Source organism: Platalea leucorodia, assembly GCF_965183815.1.
Source record: "Platalea leucorodia genome assembly, chromosome: 5".
Lineage (NCBI taxonomy): Eukaryota > Metazoa > Chordata > Aves > Pelecaniformes > Threskiornithidae > Platalea > Platalea leucorodia.
Window position 1 is genome coordinate 52,796,072 of NC_138827.1, and position 26,953 is coordinate 52,823,024.

Below are 26,953 nucleotides of genomic sequence, written 5' to 3' on the forward strand. Positions count from 1 at the left end.
TCTGTGCTTTAAAATATACCAAATTAGAAGAACATAAGCAACACTACAGGACATAAATATATATATATGTGTATACGTATGTATATAAGAACTGAGAAAATATTTCGGAAAGGCTCATGGGATTCCAAGAAAAATGATGGGTTTCTATTTATCATTTTATGACGGTTAAAGTGGAAGCTTTGTGCTTCTTGTACTGTTTTCTATGGGGAAAAAAGTATGCGCCATTATGACTATTGCAGCTTATATCTTTAATATTTTGCCAAGAGTGCACAAAGCCTGAACACAAATGTGCTAGTTTTAGGTGTTCATACTGGTTTAGTTCCCAGATAACAGTGTTCTCACTTGCATGTTTAACAAGGCATGACAACTTGCTGTAAAAACTGGCAACCTGCCCACCTTGCACTATAGATTTCTTTCTCCCTCTCTGCTTCCTCTGCCTGCCCACATTCTCCCTGTGCGAGCAGCCCAGCCTCTTCCATCTCCTCCCTCTGCCCCAGTCCTTCCTGCAAAAGCACCGCGAGTCTTGCCTCCTATCCTGCGCTTTGTGTTGACAAGAATATCAAATTTTTACGATAATGGGGCAGAGTACTGAAAGGTCAGTGCTGAGATAAACTAAACATTTTCATAATTGCTATATGAATTGCTAATTGATCAATGCCAATGTATGACAGAATCTCTCTTTTCTATGTCAACTGTTAAAGAAAAAAAAAAAGGAACTGAATTGCCTTTAACATTTTAGTGGCAAAGATTACTGACTTTGAAAAGATAAATAGAACCTAAAACTGGAAGAACAAAGTTCTCTGTCAAGTTTATTCCTATAAAAGGATAAAACAAATTCTGCACTAGAACAACTCTGAAAATCCATACAAATTACATCATGCTCACAATAAGAGCTTCACCTCTTACCTTATCAGAAATTACTTTGTCCTTTCTGTTCTTCACATCTAATCACAACTGTGTAATCTGGGTTTAGTGAAGTTTACATCTTTATCATTATTAGGAAGAACACAAAACAATTAATTTTCATAGTAGATTCCATCAGCAATCTGTGCGGGGGTCCGTGCTGGTTGGACTATTCTTAAATGGCTTGGAAAAGAGGGTGAAACATGAGGTGACCGTGTTTGCAAATGCTACTAAATTATTTAGGGTTTTAAAAACAGGGGCTTACAGTAAAGAATTGCAGAAGGACCGTAAGAGACTGAATGACTAGGCAATAATACAGGAAATGCAAGTCAATGTATATAAATGTAAATTGATGCATATGGAGAACAGTATCAATTTTACATATAAATGATAGACTCTGAGCTGACAATTGCTACTCAGGAATGAATCTTGGAGTCACTGTGGACAGTTCTATGAAAATATCAGCTCAGTGCACAGCAGAGGTCAACAAAATAAGTCAAATGGTAGAAAATAATAGGAAAGGAATAGTGATCTAAATAGAGAATGCCATCATGAGTGCTGTGGAAAAAGTGAAGAGGTACCAACTGTCCAAAATGCCTTCCAACACGGGAACCAGAAACCTCACATGAAACTCATAGGTGACAGGTTCAAAGCAAACAAAACGAAACACATCTTCACACAATCCATAATTAAGCTGAGAAAATCTCTGAGGCTACTAGTTGCATGTGTTCAAAAAGTCACCAGACAAACCCATGGAATAACAATCCATACAGAGTTATTAAACATGAAACTACTTCTTTCTCAGAGAGTCCCCAAGACACAAATTGCCAGAGAAAAAAAGGAGTATTATTGCCCTGTTCTTACAGTCCTTCCTGTGTATCCACTGTTGGCAGCAAGATACTGGGGTAGATAAGCCTACAAGTCTGATCTGGAATGACTATTTTCATGTTTTTATTTACTTCAATTACATACTTAAGAAAAAAATTTCCCACAGAATCACAAGATTTTCTAGGTACATGAGTCATATACAGGATACGGAAAAAAAAAAAAATTAATACATATATGTATCAGAACTATACGTAGTCCTGAAAACACCATCTCCAGTTTCCAATATCTAGAAATTATAAAGACAGTATAATGCTGAATTGCCATTAATATATAAATCAGGGTTCAGTGCTGCTAAAGAAATGCAGTCCAACGAATTTCATGCTTTCTCTGCTTTCAGTCTTCTATTCCTTTAAAAAGAGAACACTTCTCCCTCAAAATTAAAAATTTATGGTGAACATTCAGTTAATAGAAATTGAACTGATTTTAGGTGTGAGGAGGAGATCAAATGGGCTAAGAAAGTAACTAGTCAGGACAGGGTGGATTTTTAGCATGCAAATAAAGGTGGACATTTAAAAATAGAAAACCGGTTATATTGGGGCAAGAAAATCAGTAGTCTGGAAGTCGATTGATTCTGGACATTTTCAGGTACGGATTTCTCTTTCTAAAGATATAATCTCCAACAAGTCACCAAGTACTGTTTTTTGTGGTAGGGGGAGTGGGTTGGGGGTGGCAGGAGTTCTTCAGCTCAGCAAAGCCTACAGTTTAAGGAACTCCTCAATTTAGGAACTAGAAATACAAAAGCAGTGATCTGAGAGCCTCCTAAAAAGTGAACTTCTTGTCCTCTGCCTAATGGAGACCTTGAAAAGAGAACAGTCAGTTCTGATCTCTAGCACCAAAAAGTTAGGATCCACTTCTGTACCAGAAGCTTCCAGGGCTGATCCTGGGATAAGCTACATAAAGAAGCTATAAAATAAATGGTATAAAGGGCAACATCTATTTTGTCTTAGATTTTAATGTGGACACTTCTTTTTTATCTTGAAAAGCGCCTTTTGAGGATTTAAGGCACTTACAGAGTAGACTAAACTAGATCACCTAGAATCAAAACCAGTTTAGGTTGGAAGGGACCCCTCTATGTCACTTCATCCAACCCCCAGCTTAAAGCAGTGCTAATTTAAAAATCAGTTCAGGCTACTCAAGTCACTGCAAATGCAAAGTAAGAGTGACGGTATGCAGAGAGAGAATGAAATAGCTGTTTTATCTCTTGGAGACATGGCATAAGATCTGTTGCCTACTCTGCACTTTTCATGTGACATCTCTCAAAAAGTTACAATAATTATCACAATTTCATCCCTGACTGAAAGACAATTCACTTTTTTTAATTATCTGCATTGACAATATGCAAGTTTTACCTAAAATAAGCACCTGTCCAGTCTTCATTGACATCCTCAGATGTCTAGCTAGTAAGATTATACAAAATATCAGTATCTTATTTCAATAAGATATGGAAGAATTTGGTTGTTCAACTTAACTATTCCTCTTATGTTGCTTGTTATCTGACTGATAAAACTTACTTCATTACTTGCTGTTATGACTTAAACCCTTTGGCTTTTTCCCTGTTTGTTTCCTTAAAAGATTACACTACTTTTTAAACACTAATGCCCCAGGCTAGATAGTGGCAAGTGATAATTTCAGGAGCAGGTGAAAAAGGGAGGCATAATCTCAAGGGATGTCACACTGGCCACTTTGGTTTACACTGCAAGCCACACCGCTCCCTGAAGGAATAGGTATAATTTACTCATTAACAGCAGGATCTAAGGTGCACAAGAATGGATGACTGCCCTGGCTGTCTTTGGGTATGTCCACTTCTCATGAGCATAAATTTTTGAGCTATGCCTTTAACACAGAACAAAATTTCAGATCTGATTTTAAAGTTCTGGGTTGGTGCAGGTGGTAATTCAGGAGATAAATGATGGACAAAATCCAAGACAGGTTAGGTCAGATGTCTATCCAAAGAAGATAATGTCTTGAAAGTGAAAAAAGAAAAGCTACAATTCACTATATGTTCATTAAGATGTGAAATGTAAATGTATACAGAAATACAGCATAATTTTATTCAAAATTTGTGCTCTTACACAAATCCACATCTAAGGTGGTGAAATAGTATTTGTGGAACTCCCTGGTTAGTCATGAATACTATTCCATACAAACATAAGAGAACAATACAATCCTCATAGTTATCAGATAAAGTAGATTTTTTAGAGATAAGGAAATAAAACACTAACACAGAAAACATAGTGTGACCTCTCTTAAAGATCCAGTCATCATCACCTCTAAAAAGATTAATACCGAATTGAGGAGATGCAGAAGAGAACTACTAAGATGCTCTAGAGTTCAAGAACACTAAGAATATTGGTTTATTTAGTAAACAATATGAATGGTATCTATAAATACTTCAAGGTGATAAACACTAGTGTGAGTGTCACTGGAAGGGGACTATTTAAGATAAAGAACAATGCTAATGTAAGAGTAGAAGGGTATAAAATGGTCAATAATAAATTTAAACCGGAATAAGGGAAATGGCCTTCCACCAGCAATATTGCTGCTGTTACTAGTTTATGAAATGGATGCCGTGTCACATAATGGCATAATATAGCAGAGAAGCATTTCTTTGGCCCAGGAGGTCCTTTTCAGGCCAGATACAGAATGATATAAAGATCACAAATAACTCTCCTTATCCTAGGTAATTCTGACACTTTTTTTTTTAAATCTAGGGAGCCTCTGTATCAACTACTTGAATTAATAGCATGATCTGCTGTCCCTGCCATTGTAACTGGTATGCTTCTCCTAATCTGCTGGGCACAGACTCACACAAACAGCGTTAAGACTGAAAGATGGCAACAGAAATAACCAAGAAATACAACTGTCTTGTTTGTGTAATATACAGTTATCACTTGATAACATGCAGTGAGAAGGAGTGAAAGAACTACTAAGTACCGTTAGAAATGCTGCTCGCATTCACCCAAGTTCAAGGAACGCTATATAAAAGTACTGGTTTTAAGATAATATATGTACTGAAGTGAATCTTTGTAAGATAATAATGCCCTGGCTGGGAAACACAAGCAGTAACAAATCCATTATTGTTTCTCACTATTTTCTACCCATTTCAATTTGAACATTATACACCTTTCTGATCAAAACTATGGCTTTCCTCTGGCATTAAGCAACATATTTTTAACGGTCGCCCCGACGAAAGCTCAACAACCTAACTGTTGACCTTAAGTGTTGTTATGAATCACACTCCATGAGCAGATGAACCCTCAAAAAGAAAGTTTGGATACAGACCTGTTTTAAACCCCTGTGGTTCATTCTTGCATTTCCAGTTAACCTGTACTCTTCCCTGCCTTTTCAGTAGTTAGCAACTACAACAGTAGTTAATCTAGAGAAATATGTGATTTCTCCACAATGACATATTTTAATACTTGCCTCAATTTGCTAATTCCAAAATAAAGCATGCATTTAGCTGGTTTTGCTAAGGTAGTGAGATCGGAAACAGAAGATTAAGGAAATAATTACTGAAATATTAAAATATGAAAGAAAGGTGGTTATTGATATTTTTTTCTTAGCATATTGTGAAGATTTTAATGTTTACTTTGTCATTTCCAACAAAGAAACTAACTAGTTGATGACAAAAAAGATCAGAAAGTATGATGGCACTGGAATGGTACATTTTCCTTTGTCATTCTCAATTAATGGTCTTAATTGGGCTTTTTAAGATGAAAATGAAAATGTTGGTTGTTGAGTTGTTCTAAACCACAATTTTTTATGCTGTCTTTTTCAACACTGGCGTTCTTTTCACACCCCAGTGCTTCACTATATTTTCTGATGCTCAGAAAAAGAAAGGAGAGGGATTTGATTTTCTATCAGCTCAGCTTACTAAATGTTAATTCAGGTGCAGTCTCTACATGACGTAACTAAATAATCACTGTCAAACTGTAAAATACTGCCACCAGCTGGAGAGCCTGACAGATGAGCACACCGTGGAATACATGAAAGGCACTGACATGCATTATAAAGCGTAACATTTGGATGCTACAGAAAAAAAAGACTGTGCTTTTCCTTTGATAAGAAATCAGACTAATGCCCTATTACAAATGATGGCCTCCATAGCTGAAGAGTTTTAATCCTCTAGCTGTTCATTACTACAATCATACTCAGAATGTGGGAGAAGGAAAGGGAAAGGATTCCCCTCGTGTCTTAAATACATGTTTATTTTCCGAAGATTACTGCATCAAGATGTCTCGGGTAATTGGTCACAGAAGTAGTACTGTCATTTCAAAACTAACAAGCATTCACTTTGAATACTAGCAGCTGGTTGTAACAGTGAGAAACCGCATTGAGTAAAAGGCAGTTTGAGAAAAAAAGCTTCTGTTCTGTTGCTATTTAATGAGGGATTGTGAGACACATGCTTCATAAGGAAGTAAGGAAAATGGCATTTACACAGTAAAGACTCAGATATTCCACCGATGAATCATTCCCTCGTCCAAATTAAAAATAATCCAAAAGGTTGTGGATAAGAGAATAATCACTCTGTTTTATCAAAGAACAAATCCTTAGGAGTTGTTTTCATTCACTTCAGAAAGAAACAAGACCTTAGAAACACAGTTTTTAAAGTGGTTGTTCTGCAGCATGCACATTCAGTTTCTGTAACTTAAGAAGACCAGTGCACTAAACCGCTTTTTTTCTAATGATTAGGAGAGATTATGAACACATCTGAATAGGAAAAAAATTACTTCAGGTCTCAGAGCACAAAACAATTTTCTTCCCTAACAGAACAGCAATTCCTGCTGAAAGCAAATCATATGCTAATTCAATTGTATATAATCACCAGCTCCATCTTGGTAACACTATGGAACTGTACTCTTATGTGAGTGTTTCTGACTCAGAAACTTATCTTACTTACCTGTATTTTCTTTGTACTTGTTTTTGGCTGCAATATAGAAATACTTTCTCAGGATAACACCTCCCTTACCATTTAGAGCCTATTACTGCCAGAACAGGCAGATACAGCATACTGCATGCATATATATATATATATATATATGTATATGTGTAGATATATATATATAAATAAAAAAGAAGAACTGCTATAAGCAGAATGAAAACCAACTCTTAAAACTCTTAAACTTAGAAAATAGTTATAAGAAGACTGACAAAATACTTTCTTGAGTTTTCCTCTTCTGGAACTGCCAAAGAGAAATGCTCAATTGGATAAGCAGCATGTTGTGGAATATATATAAAATGAAAAGACTGAGCACTTTCTATTAAAAGAAATTGAGCTGATTATTCAACACAAAAAAACTCCTTATTTGCAGTATGACATCCATGAGTTAAGGATTTTAGTCCTTTCCAACGTTATCACGTTTTCTAAACAGTTGTTCTGCAGCTAACCCCAGTTCAACCATTCCCACAAGCAGCACCAGGAAACATAAGGAAAACAGACTGCTGGGTGTATGCTCATTCTCTCAAAACCATCCCTCATAACCAAACTGAACAAAGTTCTCCTTTCCTGAAAACCTTGCCAGGCATTTTCAGCTCAGGGCAAGTACTACTCCTTTTCTTTCTTCTTCTTCAGTTTTACGATCCATAAACTGGTATCAATACCTTTTTCCAGAACCTGTTCCTACTATTATGGCAGCATACCTGTTGGGTGTCACTTGGATGCTTGCTTTCACTTCTTTTACAATCAATCATGCCATAACCTACTAAATTTCCCTTTATCCGTACTGGCCTTAAAAAACAGAAAATTAACAAGCCCCCATAGTTGCAAATAAAATATGAAACAGGAAGAAAAGAGCACACACTTCCCTCGCCCCTTTTTACAAATTTAGATTTGTGTAGGAGCACTTCCTTGGAAACGTACATTGAACACATTTCCTGTTTATAGGCAACTTCATTTAATACATATACGCATGTAGAAAGCCCCAACGCGGTTTGACACATTAACTGTGTTAGTGTAAACCACAAGTTATTTTGGACATTTCCTTACCATAATGCTACATACTATCTCATACCTACACTGCAACACTTCACCCAAGCTACCTGACCTCAAGTGAAAATATATGTGTTTTGAAATTTCCAATTGCTCTGGTCACAGCAGCAGCATATTATATATTCCTAGCGTGGAGCACTTTTGCCGTAGGACTTTGTGCCGCAGAAGCTGAGTCTGAGAATTCCTCTTTACTGAACAGATCAACTAGTAGCTGTTTGCCCTTTCTAGGTAAATGATAAGGAAAACACACTAGAGGACTAGCAAGCGTCAAATGATCCTAGCCTGCGTCCATGTTATGGGGTGGTTGTGTTAGGAATGACAGGCTGTTCTACCCTGAGCTTTAGTCTAAATTCTTGAATGGGAATATCATTTGAATTCAAAGGTGATATTACAAATTCCATACCATGTGCCTGCATGTGGACTGGATTTGAACTAGTGCCAACTTGTGAAGGTTAATGTGAGTTAACTTTGAGCTATCTCACTGGCATCAAAAGGGCCAATGCTTTACCTACAGGTTGGTTGATTTGTTTGTTTAGGTAAATTCTGTGTCCAAGCCAAAGACAGAAGTTCCCCATATTATAAAAGATTTCCATACCTCTCTTGACATTACAAAAACATCTGATACCAAATGGTATCCAATCACATGTTTCTTGAATAGTTATATGAAAGAACCCAGCCACAAAATAAATACACAGTGAAATGAATCAGAATTGTTTTCTTAATAGTAATTACATGAGACATTTAAATCCTTAGACTGCACTTGTTTTTCCAGGAACTTCATGACATGATTAAGTTCAATAAAAACAGATCTACTCTAAGGACAATTTTGAAGACATCTCTACCCAAATGGATGATATTTCTCCTCTGTTCCCTCCTCCAGAAGTTCCACTATTATTGTTCCCTTAGACATGATACATTAAGCTAAGAAAATATTCCATACAGTTTAATAAAATTAAAAAAAACCCTTCTAATCAATGACTTACCTTTAAGAGAGCCAAGGCTACATGGAAAATTATGTTCATACCCTGAAAATGAAGAAAAAGACTTAAATCAGTCCCAGCATACAAATCTCTACTCTCTATTACTTATCACTATGTAGCATCATAACTAGATGCTGTAAATCTCTAGGGAATGCTTTCCTTTTCTCTGCTGCACTTCAAAGTTCATCATTAAAGCCCCAAGGCAGTTTCCAAACTCCCGGCTGGGGAAGACGATGGCTCTTTGGAGCTTTTGGAATCTCGCGGTTCAATTCGTCAGGTGCTATGGATGTGACAAGATCTTTCTCCATCGCTTTAGTACCTGTCAATGCTAGTTTTCATGAACAGTGCAGAATATTCTAACAAGCAGGGTATCAAGAAAATGTAATAAATATTCTAGTTGACAGGATCTTTGCCAAGTGACTGAGCTTAGCTATGATTAATCATGTACAATCTTTCATGCTCAAACTGTAAAAAAAAAAAGGCAAAATAAAACCAAAAAACCCCTCCACAAGTACAAAATACACCTTTTTTCTGTTATCAGCCAAAAATCAAAACTATTTCATAGGCAAGAAACTTGATGTCTGTATCAAATAGTCTGCTTTCTGGTTTGCACAAGCTGGAAATACAAGTCTACAAATACAAGTTCAGTGAATAATACAATGACAATGTCCAATTATTCAAAAATCAAAGAAAGCAAAAACCACTCCACTGATTGTCTATAGAGGGGTTAAAAAGGCTACATTTCCACTTAACATTGTCTACAAAAATACGAAATATCACTCCCCTGCTTTTGTTCAACATCTTTTTATTTTGACAGTCCTGGGACCCTGAGATTTTCCCGGGGGAAGATGAACACATACCCTGAACAAGGCTCCTTTGGAGCAGCCTAACTGAAACTACTCCTGGGGTCCTGCTTGGAAAACTAGCCAGGGGCAGCTCAGGCCAGAGGACGCAAGATGCCAGCCTTGCTGGCAGGGCACACGTTGCCTCTGCTGATGGAAGAGACTCTCCTGTCTGTAGTCTACACATCTTGATTATTTAAGATTATAAATAGCTTTGTGTTCATCCAAATATGAAAAATACCATATGCAGTTCTCATTTGCTATATTATGTACTTTGTGTTCAGACTGTTTTCCTAGACTATATTTTAAAAATCTTGTCTGCTTGTTTAATGGCATGATAAATCTTTTCTTATAATGTCTTTCAGAGCTGATATCTAAAAATGTTTCAACAGATTTGCACACAAGTAATACTGTCACTGCAATATGTGTTGTTGTGGGATAACAACAGGACTTTTTATAAGGAAACCTTCTCCAAGAAATTTCTGCTTCTGCAATTGAGTATTTTTCTAAGCCTCTTCCTGAAAGCCTGAGACCATATTTCTATAAAAATTAGCTTTTATAAAAATCTTCAAAGACTTTTCAGAGGCATTCTTGGGAAGAAATTGTATTTTTTTACGTGGATAGTATGGTGCCTTGAAGGGATTTTACCATTAATGAGTCTTGGAAATGCTATGACATTAGATATAATGAACATTGCAACACTCTGTGAATTACTTTGCAATTTGATGCATAATCATTATGATAACAAACTGACTGTTTCCACTAGAGGTCACAATTGTAGCAGGACTGAACCTTGCTTCATTAATAGCAAACCGTTCTTCCAAATGGGATAACAAATACTTTAAGTAAACAACAGTTATTTTGCTTTTTATACTTCTTTTTAATAGAAAAAATGTCTGGCTGTGAATTTCAGTCATGACACTGATAATACTAGAGCACCACCAGCAGAAAAATAAGTTCATAGTACTCTCAGTTTTATTCCAAATATCAATCTGAAGTCAACAGTTCATTCCACACAGTCATGACATTAACAACTTTTAACTCCTAGCAGAGAGGATTTGATATGAACATACAATCTATAAATGAGAGGCATAACTACAAGCCATCGCAAACATTGTGTTTTCTTCTTAACTGATGGATCAGATTTTGTTATTTTATGAGTAGGAGTATTATGTCTAGTTGTTGGATTACTAAAAAATTAGAGTCCTGTGTATTTTCTGGCACTACAAAAAAAAAAAAAAAAAAAAAAACAAAAAGAAAACCAAACCAGTTTTCATTTATTTTCTAAATATTTTTTTCCGATCTGCCTGAAACTCACATTGTTCCTGAACTGAAATTAATCAAACTCTCTCCTGCTGCTCCTCTTACATGATCACTCTTCACATGGATAGCAAATGCAGCAGAAATAGGTTTACTCCTGCCTTGAGAATCCCCAGCTCTTTTTCTAACCCCACCGGGCAAGGGGCGGCTCACAAACTCCATCATGTTACTTGAGATAACCTGTTCAACGCACAAGTGCCCTAAAATCAGAACAACAAAAAGACTTAAAACCTTTGTATACAGCTGTGCTGAGCAGCACGCCACTACTCCTGGCAACAGAAGACAATCTGCACCCTCCTCTTTCCTCAAAGGGAGAGGTAACTCCCAAATCAAGGCAATATTTTAGACCTGAGGCATCAATTGCTGCTGTTTCATGCTGAGCAGCTTGGACTTGCTGCACCTGAAGGACTAATACACCCCTTGACAGGTGAGTGAATTGGAGGTGGCATCTGGCAATCTACAGTAAGGCTTCTACTCATGTTTGGATTTACAGCAAGATGCTTTAGATTTCAAATGCAGTGCCTTACCCACCCATTTTAACAACACATTTTATAACCACTGATCTACATACTTGAGTTATTTTTTCCTAATGCATGCAAGTCTATTCTGACATAGCCAAGTTTAATGATGATGATTATGAAAAAGAAGGCTCAGCTCATTTTTCCACAATCTCTTATTTAAAATCCTACTTCATTTACCACACACTGATTTATAAGATTCAGCTTAAACTTCTCCATCTATTTTAGAAGAAGGACCAAAAATACCAATGTGCACCAGACATATAAATCATTGCTAGCAATATCCCTCCAGCAATTTTATAATGGAAACATGAAAGTACATACAAATCATCCACAGGGGGAAAGAGAAGGGAGCCCATATTAAATAAGCTTTGGATAATTACTTTTTAAAACCAAAGGTCATATGTTTAACTAGGCATTTGGAAATAAATGCTTTAATATCATGCAGATCTCATCTTAATATTTAAAAAATTTGCAAATATGAAAGTTGTTCATAATTATGTACACCGTTGTGGTTTTTAATATACAAAATCAAAACCAAAAATATATGCTATTACTAAACAAGAACTGTTATAAGAGCACAGGAACAGTTAGGGACTTATCATCATGTCATATCACTTCTCAGTTATGCAGCCACTCTCTTGTTTTCCAACCTGAGAGGCTTTGCTGCTACTGAGTAAATGAAGGAGGAGTGTGCAGCCTGCACAGCTCGCAGACATTAAGCCCACAGGCAAGGATCCCAGAAATGAGGCATGTGGATATCCTCCTCCAAGGAGCTTTTAACTAGCCTTTTGCAGAAGGCCAGCAGTTTCTATGACAGCCTGTCTTAGAGGCTTATCTGCCTAGTTAAGCATCTGCACAGTATCTTCTTCTTTCCAACAGGTGTTATTTAAGAACCCTCTTAAGCTTGTGTAGAGGCCTAGAGCATTTTAACAGATCTCATTAAGCTCAGAAGTTTTGGAGAAGGAACAAGCCCATCTCAAAGCAGACAGCTCTTCTGCAGTCAAGATGGTAAGATAAGGGTTCGGAAAGGGAAAATTTTAGTTTGTGCTATCATACAGCCTCCTTATGGCTCCTGCTAACTGCCATGCTGACCACTCTCTGCTTTACAAAGACTTCCGTAGGACAGCACTTACTCAAGAAGAAAGAGCATAGTTTTGCAGAAGAACCCATCATATCTACCGGGATGACAGTGCTGGGATGAACACTCACCATCCACTAGGCCACCATTTAATTCATTAAGATTGCCCTTCATAGAAGCATCCGCTTATGTGAATTATATGTCAAAAGGCCATAATTTCTGACAGAGATTGTAGGTAACATTCTCATGGGCAAAACGGGGAAACTGTATCTCCTAAGACTGTAAAAATGAAACACTTCAACTGGAAATGATACATGTGAAACTAAGGCTGGCTTAAAATAAATGGAAATCTTATTATGCTAACTCTTCTAGTGAGAGATTTTCACAGTCCCTTGAGGCCAAGATTCCTTCTGCAGATAGGTAGAAGAACTCTTTGAGGCATCCTCACTTTGAGTCCCTCTGCACTTTGAAGCAAGATGCCTTTCAAAAAGGCCTGAAAAGAAGATTGGGAACAAAGAACAAACAGAGAATGGTAAAGATCTGATTTTGTAGGATTCAGTTTGTATTCAATGAGATCTCTGTGACAGAAAGGATGCTCATGGCTTCCTTTAGAAGGGAGGAGGCATATCTATTCATTTGACCCAGAAAATCTACCCAGAGACCCAAAAAAAGGGAGTTAAGGGGGCAGCAAACTAACACTTGCTACTGGCAAAGTTCAACAGCATAGCATGGAGCTGGCAGAAGAGTTAGGCCAAACAATTTAATCATGTAGTATCTGGACAACATTTGCATAGGGGACAACTTTGGAATTTATCTCCCATTTTAAAGCTTTTCCTTAATGACAAAAGCCTTGTGAGAAGGTAGGCTATATTAAATACTAGCATCTCTCCCTCTCCAACCCAGACCATCTGACAGACCTTCCTCTGGTTATAGGGCAATGCCCTTTGCATCATTTTCAGATGTTGAATATATGGAAAATTCATTTAATATTAGCATCCTTATCTGTGGTTTTGCTCCTAGATATGCGTGACATGTAGGAGGACACAGTGAAGATACTGATAAAATGTTCTCTAAAGTTCAGCACCAGGTAAAGAAGATACATTGAAAGTCAACTGAGCACCTTCTTAAGGTCTGAGAAGCCTCAAGACTCACACAACGTGCCATCAGGAGAACCAGTTAATCTGTTCCAGCTTTCTAATAACTGATTTTTCCTTTTTTTTTAAAAGAGAGATTAGCTATTCAACTGAAGTTAATTTGACATTGTTTTGTAATTCGAAAGTGTTTCATAATTATGGGTTCAGTTGCACACTCTTTCAAAGGCGCTACAGAGGGTAATTGGGGTTACAAACTCTAAAGGAGAATTAAAATTCTATTTATGTTTTGGATTGCTTCCAGCAAAACATTTGTTTGGCAACTCTAATATGTTGAGAGCATACAATGAGCTTTAGGAATGTCACAAATGTATTTATTTTGCTGACAACATAAATATATGGTCTGAAGCTCAAATTTCTCTTTGTAAGTTATGCAGACTTAGAGCACGCTCTGCAGGAATATTCATGTTAATTAACATCTTTTACGCAGATACAGTTTGTATAGCTTGTACATTTATGCTAGTTCAATGACAAGACAACTACGGAAAAGAAACTCATTCCAATAAGGCACAACATAAAATAGCAAGCTTTGTATAAGCAACAGATACAGCTTTCTTACTAAACAGTTGTATTAGAAAATAAAGAAAAACCAAATTGCATAGAGATCTTACTGCTAACGCATGACCTATAGTCGATGTCTTACGCTGGGCTTCCCCCAGTGACTCCATATACATTGTCTACTACAGTTACTCACAACAGGAAATGCTGTAACGCAAGAAAGAAGAAAATACAGGAATCTCCATCCTGATACTATGATGCTGTGAATAATACACAAACCCAATTAAAACCAGTTGACTGAATTATTAGATAAGCAGGTACCAGGGAGATGGTAAAAACGGCACCACGGGATTCAGAATTTATTGTGCCACTTTTCTGTATTTTGCAGCATGAAAAGGCACGCAATAAATACTACCAGGCAACCATGAACCTGTATTAGTATGATTTGTCATGAAATTTTGGTTGGTTGCTTGCTTTTAACAGAAATGAATGGGATTTAGGAGTGCTAGTGAATATTTGCATGGTTTAGGTGATTTTCACATAATTTGCTGCTGAGATGTTGCTATGGCTGGTTGAAGGTAAAGAGTGCTTTGAGACTAGCACTTTTTCCTCTCCAGTTTATGTCACTGTCCTCAAAGAACAAAAATTACAGCCACAGAATTTTAAGTCATTTCCATGTATCAAATTGCTCCTTGATGTTTGGTATTTCTGCGGTGGCACGTTCCTAATTCATAGGCAGCTGGTTATGGACTGGCAGCACGTTTTCTCCATTTGCTTGACCAAGCAATATACTAACACTACTTTTCTGGTTTTCAGAGGTTTAAATTACAGGGCTTTAGACATTCATTTCCCTCTTTCCAAACCAGACTGATATGGAGACAAAGAAGGGGGCCTGAATCCACACTAGGCATCAAGGGCCTCACCACACACATACAAGGACAGAAAAAGAGGCCTCATACCTCTGTAGATAAGACAGGTCCTCCCGCTCTCATATGGAGACAAGGAATGGTTGTTAGAAATGCTCAGAGGAGCAGTAATCTTTCAGACCCCCATCTTCTTGAGAGGGGACAAGACGAGGGGTTCAGAACATCTCTTGACAGAGCGCCCTATCTCCTTCCCCTACTACATGTGGCCACGTAACACAAAGAAAAATGCGTGACCGTTGAATCAATGTCCTGCTGCCCTGCACTCCATCTGATCTCCTTCCCAGTGTTCATTCTTCATTTTCTCCCTTTCTCTGCCACAACGCAGTCCTGGCCCTTGAAATTAATTTTCCCTTCCCAACAATCACTCGAACGCAAAGTACATGTTTTGATTCTACGTGCTTAGAAAATTCAGTACAGCCTCAGATTCCAAGCACGAAGTAATGGAAACTGTTTTGGCAGAGGCAGACTGCACCACCCTCTTTTTTAAAAACAGTCCCCAAATTAGCTTAGCTTCCTGGATTTGTTCACGGAATATCACTCTCCCATTTGTGATACTTTCCTTCAGTTATTTCTGAAGCGTTTTTGAGGACTGCCAAGACTGCTTAGAATATGCTGCTATTCAAATACAGCAGATGGCACTGGCGTTAAGTAAGCATTATGGAAATTTACTGTATTCCTAGAAAAATCAACCAAGTGAACATCAACTAGTAAGTGGCTAAAATATTTCAATTGCAATGGGGAAAGTAATTCAGAGACATACTGTGACATGGCATTAGATGTCTCTTCCCTCTAAGGCACAAACTAGGTCATTCAAATAGGTCCCTCTTCTTCGGTAACTTTTCACCTGTCTCTTAGAACACTTTCTGAAACAGAAGCAGCCTCAACATTTTAGGACCACAACATTTATCAACATCACCGAAAAGGTACCTTCTGTTCATATAAGTTATCTTGAATTGCAGATTGTTGTGAGACTGCTTTTTCTTTGCTCATGTTGAGTATTTATCACCAGCCTTGTTATTTTTGGGATAAACAAGCTGCAGCTATGAATGGAGGATACATAAATTATGGATGCTCACAGGAACAGCTGGACAACATAGTGTAAAGGGTTATGTTAAACCCTGTGGCTCTCCAAGAACCTCTTAGATGAACTCCCATTAAAATACTCTTCTCCTCAGTCCAAGCTTGAATTTTATAAATTCCGTGTAGCTTTAGAAGTGAATAGAACATTTTGTGTTCCCCTGTGCTTGTGGCAACACAGAACACTGTATTTCGTATCTCCAATATTTCTGCTGTTGACTGAAATTTTATATCCAAACACCTAATACTTCTTATGAGTTTCAGTTTGAAAATAACTTAAAATTCTTTATCATTATAATCTGTTTTAAACACACATATACAAAAATTTAAAAAGTTCCTCATCCATCAAACACACAATGAAATACTACATCCTTTTCCCTTTCTTTTTACTTAAATTTCTGTTCTAGTACTGAAAAAACCCACAGTAGAATACAGCTGTAGTCATTACGCTAAAATGCCTTTTAGCATGGATTTAAATAACTCATCTAAATACATAAAAGCAAAACATCCAGGGCCAGAAAACCTGAGCCAGCTCCATTGCAGACCTCAAGTTTTTGCAACAAAAAAGATTATAATGGCTGACATGTCAACAGATGCTTGAATGTAGCAAACCAGCATTACCATTGGACATGCATGTTCAAATTCTAGTCTTCCATCTGGACTCTGAGACAACCTACTCTCTTCTTAAATTAATTACAAACTAGCAGTCTCGGAAAGAAATCCTTTCCAATCTCTTTGCATGAAACAGCAGTGGCTGATAAAGACTTCAGAAAGAGACTTAGCTCTCTAGCAGGCACAACGCAAAGAGCAATGGACGGGAGGAAAGACGCAGTCTAAATGCCAAAGTCTAATCGCCTATATTCATAAGAAGGAAAACAAACACACACCCTCTAGCCTTTTCCAACTCACATGTATGACATTGACTTTACTTTTGTAAATAGTACTGAAATAATGCAGGCAGTTTCAGCACACATCTATACCTACTCAGAATTTAAGCCTAGCTTTTAATATGCTGTTAATAAAAGATATTTTATTTCTAGCAAGCCCAGACTGCTGTTTTGTAAGATACATTAAAACATTCATAACTGGAAGGGTTAACAAATGCAGACAATGTGTCAACAACAGGTAATTCCAAAAAGTTCAATCCTTCTTCCCCTATAGATCTACAGAAGATAAACAACTGTACACAATCTTTTATTTAATTCACATTTCATCTGAGTGTAGATTTACAGAAGTGGGCTTGTTCCTGACTCAATTCCTGAGGAAGTTTAATAAATTAAAATGTTAATCTGTTCTTTCTCAACTCTGTTGAAGGCATCACAGAAGTATCTGACAGTGACAGATAAAAAATAGCAGGCTATTATGGTATCTACTACTCAGTTAGTACTAACACGCAGAGACGACTGGTCTTATCGTCTGAGTGATACCATACGGCATAGTGTTTCCTGGCACATCCATTCTTCAGCAAGACACGCATAAGACAGAAATCAAATCTTTAGCACCAATAGTTATAATTCTTCTAAGATTTTCATTATTTCATTATGAAGCAGCACTCCCAGGAAGCACATCTACACAACATAGTGCCACATTTTTACTAGCACCAAGTAAGTGCCACACATTTACCAGCACCAAGTCACTCACATTTTAGAAGATTTTTAAAAACACCCATCAGTCTTCATTATTGCAGACAGTTTCTCAAAGCTGATTATAAAAGTTATTTTATACAAAATTCTGAATGCAATAGTTGATAAATAAAGGCCAAGGAATGACGATATCTAGCTTTCCGTTCCCACTTCTTCCACTGTGCTGCTGTGTGGTCCTGTGAAAGGTAGTTTCACTTCTCTATTATTAGGTATATTAGAAAACATTAAATCATTTCATATTCAAAATTGATAGATAACCAGTTGAATCCCTTTCTATTCAGTTTTGATCATAGAATGGCAGCTTAGTAGTCAAACTATTCATTTTTGTAACAAGACTATGTAATTACTGGCACTAAAATAGACAAATATCTGTACCAGCCCAGAAAAGGCAGCATGTAGCAGGGGTTTTTGTATACTCCTTAAAAGGAGAGAAGCACAATCCTTAAGTATTTTATATCCCCAAGAACTGCACACAAAAATAGCCAGATTGACTTAAAACAGAGGTTACCAATAGTGTCTTAAAATTCTAGGTTAATAATGGAATGACAGCTTGAGCTTTGAACCCCTCCTTTAGTTTTGGCAGTACTGTATATATCACAACCGGTTGAAGTATTTTCTTTTTTAAGCAGAAAAAGTCATGAAAATTTAAAAAAATGCTGATAAATTGTCTGCCAACTGGTTTGGGTTTTTTCCTCTTCTAAACGCCTATTTAGGGTCACTTATTTAGTGCTTTTAAAACACGTATTTTCATTTTCAATTGTAAATTTTAAAATGAAAAATTAAGTTAAATGTCAACTCTTTTATATTCTATAGTATAACCCAGGTGCAGTTGTTGCACTGGGGACAGCTCTATCTAAGCGACATGAGCTTTACCTAGATAAGTCGCTATTTCTGAGCATGACTTTAAATAAATAATTTTAAATGGAACAAAAAGAGACAGCAAAACAGAGCAGGCTCACGAAGCGTTCAATAACATAATGTCATATTGATAGATAAGATTGACAAGTCCAAATACAACTCTGAATTTCATCAACAAAGTTGTTCGTCAATGCAAACAGAAATAGCAAAAGGAGAGGAGACAAATGAAGCAGTTGAAACAGGCAGTGAAAAGAGACATTATAGAAAGATCCTCAGCTGATGTTGACAAGTCAAAATTTCTCTACACAGCAAGGCTCAAAAATACAGAGTTTGCTGTAATCACATGAAAACTTTCAACTGGATCAAGAAGTTTGTGTTTTTATTATAGGCAGTCAAAGTATTAAGCCTTATAACATGTGCCGCAGCACTGTGGAGTACCTGCCTGCAAGCCCACAATTTTCTTCTAGCTTCTGTCATAGGAAATACAAAGAATTCAAAAACATTTCATTTGTAGGTGAGGATGGATGACAGATTCTCTCCTGCGGCTATTGAGGCAATATTCTAAGGCCACTGGAAATTTGGGTAATTTGGGTGTTGAATCACATCCTCAACAGCCTGAAGACAGCTTAAAAATAAAAAAGGTCAGAGGAAGACAACAGGATAAAAGAACTCAACCACATAGAGGCCATGGCAAGTCCCACATTCGTATAAATTTAAATAAAATTGCTCTTTCTATCAAGTCATATTTAATGTGAGAATGATGAAAACACCTCAGCTGTAATGGCACACACTTTGGTGGATCTTTAAAAATTTCTCACTAAAACTTAATTCCCACCATAAATTTAACTAATTTTTCACAGGCTTCCACAGCCCTGGGTATGCTCCTGCCCAGGAGGTTCACCCCCCAGCTTGAGTGCCGCCATTCCACCATGCATGCAAGGGAAGGAAACATGCCTCCCTGGCTAGCTGCGAAACTACAGTATTTCCAACAGGTATTTTTCCTCTCTGGATTGAAAGTTAAAGAGTATCTATAAGGACCAATTTCACTCTTCCAGCCACAGTCAAGAACTAAAAAGACAAATCCCATCCAAACACTCTTGGTTGACACAAACTGTTCATCCATAATTCAAATATTTTCATGGGGACCAGAGAAGCTCCCTTGGAATGACTAGCTGGCAGCACCCATTCAGCAATGGTTTTAACTGTTTTTCTTCCCCCAATATTTTTCTTTCATAGAAGAGTTGTATAGGATGTAAACATTTTGTCAACGACAGACAGGACAGGGATGTGGAGAAAGCACAGTCAGGAAGGAAGTTGAAGGCTATTTAAAATTCATCTGTATCTATGACAAATTAATGAGAAGGCTGGAAGCTTGTTTTTAAAAACACAACACAGTTCACTTCAAAGGCTTCTTGATTTTTTGAGGGTTTTTTTTGGAGAAGAATATGTTCCACTGTTAGCAGCTGCAACTGTTTTTTCTCCTTCCAGTTGCTGGAATTACAGGCATGCTGTTTGTTCAGAGATAAAGTAAGGAACAATTTAATACAGACAAAAATTATTTTTTGACGGCTCCGTTACTCGTTCTGGAGGCTGACTGGACAGACAGCTTCACAATATGATTTCAGCCTTCCATTAAGGAACGGTTTCTTTCTTATTCTGTCTATGGCCATATGCCTTCAGATTTTACTTTCCTTCTATGATGAGGGCCAACTAGATTTTTATTTTAATATGCTTTTAATCTACGCTCCTCCCACAAATTCTCGGAAGTGCCTGTTACTTTAGACTGGTTGACTCATGAATCTTAGGAGCAGTTTTCTGATAGTCTACACCATTGCCTCAGTATGTTGTCTACACACTGCCCCACTGTTTCTCAAGATGTCTGTATGTATCTTCTCACTTGAAATAAATTTTCTTACCATTTCTGGTTTATTTTTAGCTGTTGTAAAAGAGGCTCCTTTAGCTTTATGTGATTATCCTCCACAAATGCTAACAAGTTTCCCTTTCTCTAGCAGACTCTAGTGTTGTACTCTCTCACTTTCTCCTTGGATTCTTTCACCTTCTTTCCCAGAGTAATTCCCTCAGACATGCCGAGATAAACACTGCCAGATGTGAGATGAATGCAAATGTTTTAAGAGTTGCTTCTTTTTTCATTCTAAATATTAAATCTATATTAACCATGACTAAAAGACTTCATCAGCGTATTTTATCATCAAGCTTAATATAATAAAAAGTGCAGGAGCTTCAGACAGGATGTAACTATGCTGCTATCACAATAATCACCACTATGAAAGGATGTTCTGTGCTTCTTGACAAACAATCTCTTAAAATAGTCATTTCTGAGTGCAGCTCTACATCAAGATCAGAATGAAGTAATAAACTGAACTGACAAAGAATGATCATATCCACATCAGAAGCTCATCCTGAAAATTAACTCACTAACAGTTCAAAAGCGATCAAGGAATTGTGTTCATCTGCTGCATGACCAAAGAAGAAGACAAAGAGCAGAAAAACTAGCAACCTTTCTGCTTTTTCTATTTGCTTACTTAAAGCAATCAAGACATTGTGAAAGAAATAGAGCTCGGATATTTATATGGAAATGTGAAATCACTTCACCATTACTACCTTTCGCACTCACTTGGATACCTGCTGGTATTAACCTACCTCTTTTTCATAACTGAGCATCAATATGCAGAAGAAGTGACACTCTTAAGGAAAAAAATTATTGAGTCATGAGTGATGGACAATATTTGTTTAATAATGAATGCTATCAAGGCATGTGCAGCAAGCCTGAAAATTCTCAAGTAAAATACTTCACAATAAAAATTAACAGAATTAACTAGAGTCAACAGTGTTTCATACTCATGAAGCCCTTTGCATTTAAAATTCTCAATTATTTTATTTATTTGTAGTTTTTTATGTTTGTGACCCATTTAAATCAGAGAGGAAATCAGCGGCAGTTCAAAACCAGGCTTAATTCCATGGATGCCCTGACTTCCCTGTGACAAAAGGAAGTACTAGTATTTTACCAAAATAAACATTCCAGACTATCAATCTATTCTGCCTGAGTTTTTAAAAGAAGTGCAAGTATATCTACAATACAGAAACATACCATTTTGTATCTGGAGTAATGCGTTCCTTAGTTGGAATAGTAGGGTAAAAAACAAAAGGAAAGAGCTTCATTCAGTTGTGCTGTTTGGCAGTTGTCACTATTTGTTTAATATCAGGCCATCAAAGCAACATGCAATACCCTTACTGTCTTTGGGCACTCTGAATCAGACAATCTGAGAGAGCTTTCCCACTAAAAGCCTGCTAGGCTTTTACTACTAGGTATATTCAAGAAATTAGAATTCCTAACTTTGAATAAATTATTTAACAAATTAAATGAAGAACAGATGTGCCCATCAGATATTCTTAATTAGATCTCTTAGCAAAAAAAAAGGCAATCCACAATTCTAATTTTAAAACCAAACCAGCGTTTCACTGAACATCTTCTCTTCAATATAACCATGGTTTCTACATAATTTAGTTACACCCATTTTTGAAATTAAACAGTAAATGACTCCAACAAAACAAAAAAAGAATAAATATTTGTGGGGTGGAGGAAGGGCCTTCTGATTCAAGTTTTTTTACCTCACAAAGTAGTAAGTCAATGATGTGGAAGACCATGCAGAGTGGAAACTTGGCAGTAAAAAGAGTGAGGAACCACTGGGATGCATACATATGAGCTTCCAAATTGAGGTCTGAGAAATGGCTATACAAGTCTGGTAACTGCTCCTAGAGTAAAGGAAAAAATAAATGTTTCAGTATTACTCATTAACCAGAGCTCTTCATCTACACTGCCAGTAAGTACCAGGTTGCTAAACACAGAAAAAAACACAACAAAGTGAAATCATGGCTTCTTTTGAGCAATGGAAATATGTTTCTTCATAAATTTCAGTGCTCTGGGTTACAGTTTTTAGTAAGGTATCCACTGTGGATTCTATCACAGTCTCAAATAATGTCCTGAGATTGTTCTGAGAAACTACAAAATCTTCAACAGTCGAAAGGCAGAGCGGTTGTGAAATCTATGTCATGCGTAGTGTATATTTTTAAGTTATTCCTTTGCTGTGTCTTGCTATAAATGCTACTGCTATAAAAACTAACTGATACTAGGCGATCACCTTGCAGAGCTTGAAAGCAACAAAGCCCACAACTCCATCAGACAATTTCTCTAACAAGGAGATACATAAGCAACAAAAAATAAGCACTGATAATCCTACTGTACCCTGATGATATATTCATATTCAGTTAATAAAGTAAAAAACTTTGTTAACATATGTAAATATTGAGAAGACCATATGCCAAAGTTAAGTATTGAATTAATTAGTATGCAATTCTACTTCATCAAGTAGGAAATACGTGCAATTTGACATCTGAAAAAAAGATCATTAAATTCACTGTGGTCTGTTTTGTTTGGTTTTATTATATCTCACAGAGGTATATACGGTCATCAATAGTAACTGACTCCAGCAGCTAGCGTTCACTATGCTAATAGAAGCGTAGGTCAAAGCTTAATGGACTGTTAGTAATTGCTTATTAGTCAGAACAACAACGTGTAAAACTTGCAGCTGTTTATTTAAGCTAAATTGCTCTGACTATGAAATAATTCCATCTGAAAAAAGAGCAACATATTGAAAACACAGTAAAATCTACAAAAGGACCTACACTTGATTCATGTTTCATAAGCATCAGGATGTCCTGATTTGCCTGACCTCTTAACCATCAACATAATTCATAGAAAGTAGGGCACTGATGGTGGCAGTCCAAAAGATATTCTAGCCTTAATAGAACAGAGACATTCTCTCTAAGCAACGTCACGAAATAGGGAAGAGAGAGAGTAAGCAAACAGAGAGAGATGATAAACCAGATACCTACTCTGCTTGGATACAAAAATTGGCAGCAAGATTGGTATATGAAACACAAAAGAAATGAGAAATAAATCTGACTCACAATGTTTGGATCCAGATATTAAACTTCCCTGCTTTGGTTCTACCCCACCTCTAAAGGAGAGGGTTTTTATTGTCCAGTAGCTTATGGAAGCAAAGCATTAATCTCTTCTTCATGCCAGTATTTCCATTCATGAAAGTAGAAGAATTTGTTACCCTGGCCCCACCTGCATTAACTTCTCCAGCTGGAAAAATTTGCAATGGAGGTCTTCAAAGTTATTTCTGTAGAGGTCCCTCAAGCCATAGTCATACATTATTTTCACAAACACACAGAATGCCTGCTCCTCCGGCATCTGTTTGGAAAAATACACAAACATGATTTTAAAAACTGAGCTGAGGCTGGAAATTCTTTACACAAATACACACACTTAAATACCTTATGGATGATGAATTCAGAAACAGGGATATATTAAAATTTTCAGTAAACCACTCTGAATGTAAAATTAAGCAACTAAAATCTCAAGGGGACTATTCTCCTTGATGAGCACCTTGATTTGGCTCTGTAAGACCTTCTTTGAAGATAATATAGGATCATATCATAGGTTCATGTAAGTATACATCCCTACAGCAGCACAACTGTCATCAGCATTCTTTCTGCCAAATAGATATGAGAACAACCAGTACACAACTCTCAGCTACAGAACAACAATTAAAAAAAAAAAAACAAACAAACCACAAGAAGAAAGAAAAGAAAAAGACAACAACTCATGATAGTGATTTCTACTGAGAGAGACTTGGTTAAAAGGGAAAAATTCAGGAGAACTAGGGTATAACCAACCCTTAGTGAGAATAATGCTTGTCTACTTTCATCCAAATCCCAGGACAATCAACTCTCTGAAGTCATGTTTCCCATGACGAATAAGGAAATAACAAATTTTGCCTTCAGAACCTACTTGTGAGCTTAGGAGGGCTGATCCCATCTATTAACATCATGACCTTTTCAGAAGACCCATCTCCATAATCTCTATTTCATTTTGACCAAAATTTCTCATCCAACAAGAGTTTTAGAAGGCAATACTAAAGGACAAGCTGTGTGAGCCACTCTAAAGTTACATTTGTTGGCTTGAGCCCACTGAACATCACATCTGTGGGAAGCCCTGTGTTATGAAACCTCCACTAATAAGACATCTCCCCCACCTTCCCCATGCCTTCAGGTAACACAATAATAAGATAGGCACAAGCAGAGTCACTGCAGAACCCAAATCAGGTTTTCAATCACATCTAAAAACAACCTTTCTTTTGCAGGCACCAGATTGTAACAAATGAAAACAATTATTGAGTATCAAGAATGACTACTCTTGACCTTTTAGTATATTCACCCATTCAGCCTCTCACCAACACCTTATCAAATATCAGCAATAGATAAAAGCTCAGTATTTTCTTCAAAGAGAATTTTAGTCTCTTGATATTTACCTCCACAGTTTCATCTGTTATGGTTCAGCCTATGATTATGGCCTGTCTCCAGGGCCATGGGCAGACACTTCCATTTTCATTTTCAGACAGCTTATATGAAAGTAACTAGTTAGCATAAAGAACTGCCTGATCAGCTGCTAGCTACCCGTCCAGGCTAGATTCGCCTAGGACAAGCTCTTAGGAATCTCAAAGCTCTTTATCACAATTTTATCTGGATGGAATGATCCCCACTGACAGCGGATAAAAGCTGCAGACAAAGTAAAGGGAAGAAATAGTTTTATCCTGACCAAAAGCCTTGAATCTGCTCTGTAATAACATGAATGCAAATTTTCTTTTTTTTTTTTTGTAAGGTAACAATTATTTCTAATAAAATGACAGATGTTCATGCACAAGCACACCTACCTTGCATGCTCAATCAGACACACGTGCATTGACAATCATTCCTCCCCTGAGACAGGGAGAGGGAACAGAGGTGAGTACTAGGCCAAAGTTGTTTACAGGCAGAGGCCACGGAGTCCTCGCTCTCAGTGCACAGAGGTTCTCCAATATTACCAACGCCAAGAATTCAAAATCATAAATCAAGTTTTCATTTCTTATTTATTTTAAACAAAACACATATTTTCGGTGCTTCCATTCTCATTTTTAGCATTTAGATATTTGCCCCTTATTATCTTTTCTTTGTAATCACAAATGCCAGAAATTTACCATTTTTTAAAATTAAATTAAATTGTTCACATAGCAATGACTCCAAGAGGTAGACAATAAGAAAAAAAAGTCAAATACTGTGAGACTTACAGTAAAATGATTAGAGTTGGCGACACTGTCCCCCTGTGATTAGAAGTTATTAGAAGAATTTCATCAAAGCAGCAAAATCACAAAAAGACAGGATGGAGGTTCAGGCTACCCAACCATCCCTGAAACATATCTACACTGAAGAGAAAGGATACCCCGTCCCAGAAAAAAGGGAAAGGAAGGGGTCTAGAAATCCATGCAAAGATAGAAGAGTTAGAGGGGGTCTTACAAGCATTCACAGCATACAGAATGGTTGGAGAATTTGAGAAAAACAAGAGTTTGAGGACATCCTGGGAAGCTCCCAACTTACATGAGCTTATTGAGACTGCTTCCCTTCCCCCCTTTCTCTGATTATTTCAGTTTAATATCCTATTATGAAAGCAAATGTTATAAAGGGCATATTAAAATGAGTGTAATTGCCATTTAGTATTCCCTGTATACAGGGCAATTTCTTCTAACTCCAGAAACACTACAAACAGAGGTGATTCTCTATAGTAATGACAGCATACAACTGAGAGGAGCTGAAGTATTAGTCAGAATGTGACACTCACTCATTTCTAAACAAATCTGGTATTGAAAATGGCTTATTCTTCCAGTGGAACTTAAAAATCCTTCTTCGGGTAAAAAAATCAACTGCAAAATAACTGTTAGATAAGCTAATTTGCAGTATATTCAGGATTGCAATAATGTGACTAATTTCAGGTTTATCCTTAAAAACTCTAAAGCTTCCCTGTAAGACTGTCACTTGTATCATGTTCCTTAAGTCTTCAAGGAGTCATAGATCTCACTAGGAATTACAACTTAAATTAATCTGAATTTGAGTTCTAGATGCCTTAGGCAGTGCATGTGTAACATACATACCACCATCAGCTCACTCAAAACCACAGTCTGAAATGTATTTCAACCATGATTAATAATTTATTAATTAAAGCCTGACAGAGATAGAAGGCAACAGTCTGATTAAGAGTTGTTGTTGGGGTTTTGGGTGGTTTATTCAGATATTCTTTATAATAGCCATACTACTTGAATCTATTGCTTAAAACATCTTAAGTTTAAGTTAAGAAGTTAAAGCATCTTGCAGATATAAAA

At 36.9% G+C, this 26,953-nt stretch overlaps 1 protein-coding gene across 9 annotated transcripts in view; it reads right to left on the reverse strand.

Moving 5' to 3' along the window:
• The window catches only part of RABGAP1L (RAB GTPase activating protein 1 like), a 266,858-nt gene that overhangs the window by 79,141 nt on the left and 160,764 nt on the right, over positions 1–26,953 (reverse strand). For all 9 annotated transcript variants that reach the window (XM_082312703.1, XM_082312693.1, XM_082312699.1 and 6 more), the window contains 3 exons: positions 23,827–23,952; positions 22,305–22,448; positions 8,764–8,805 (listed from right to left, as the gene is read on the reverse strand). In XM_082312703.1, coding sequence (XP_082168829.1) covers positions 8,764–8,805; positions 22,305–22,448; positions 23,827–23,952 — 312 coding nt within the window. The remainder of the gene's footprint in view (positions 1–8,763; positions 8,806–22,304; positions 22,449–23,826; positions 23,953–26,953) is intronic.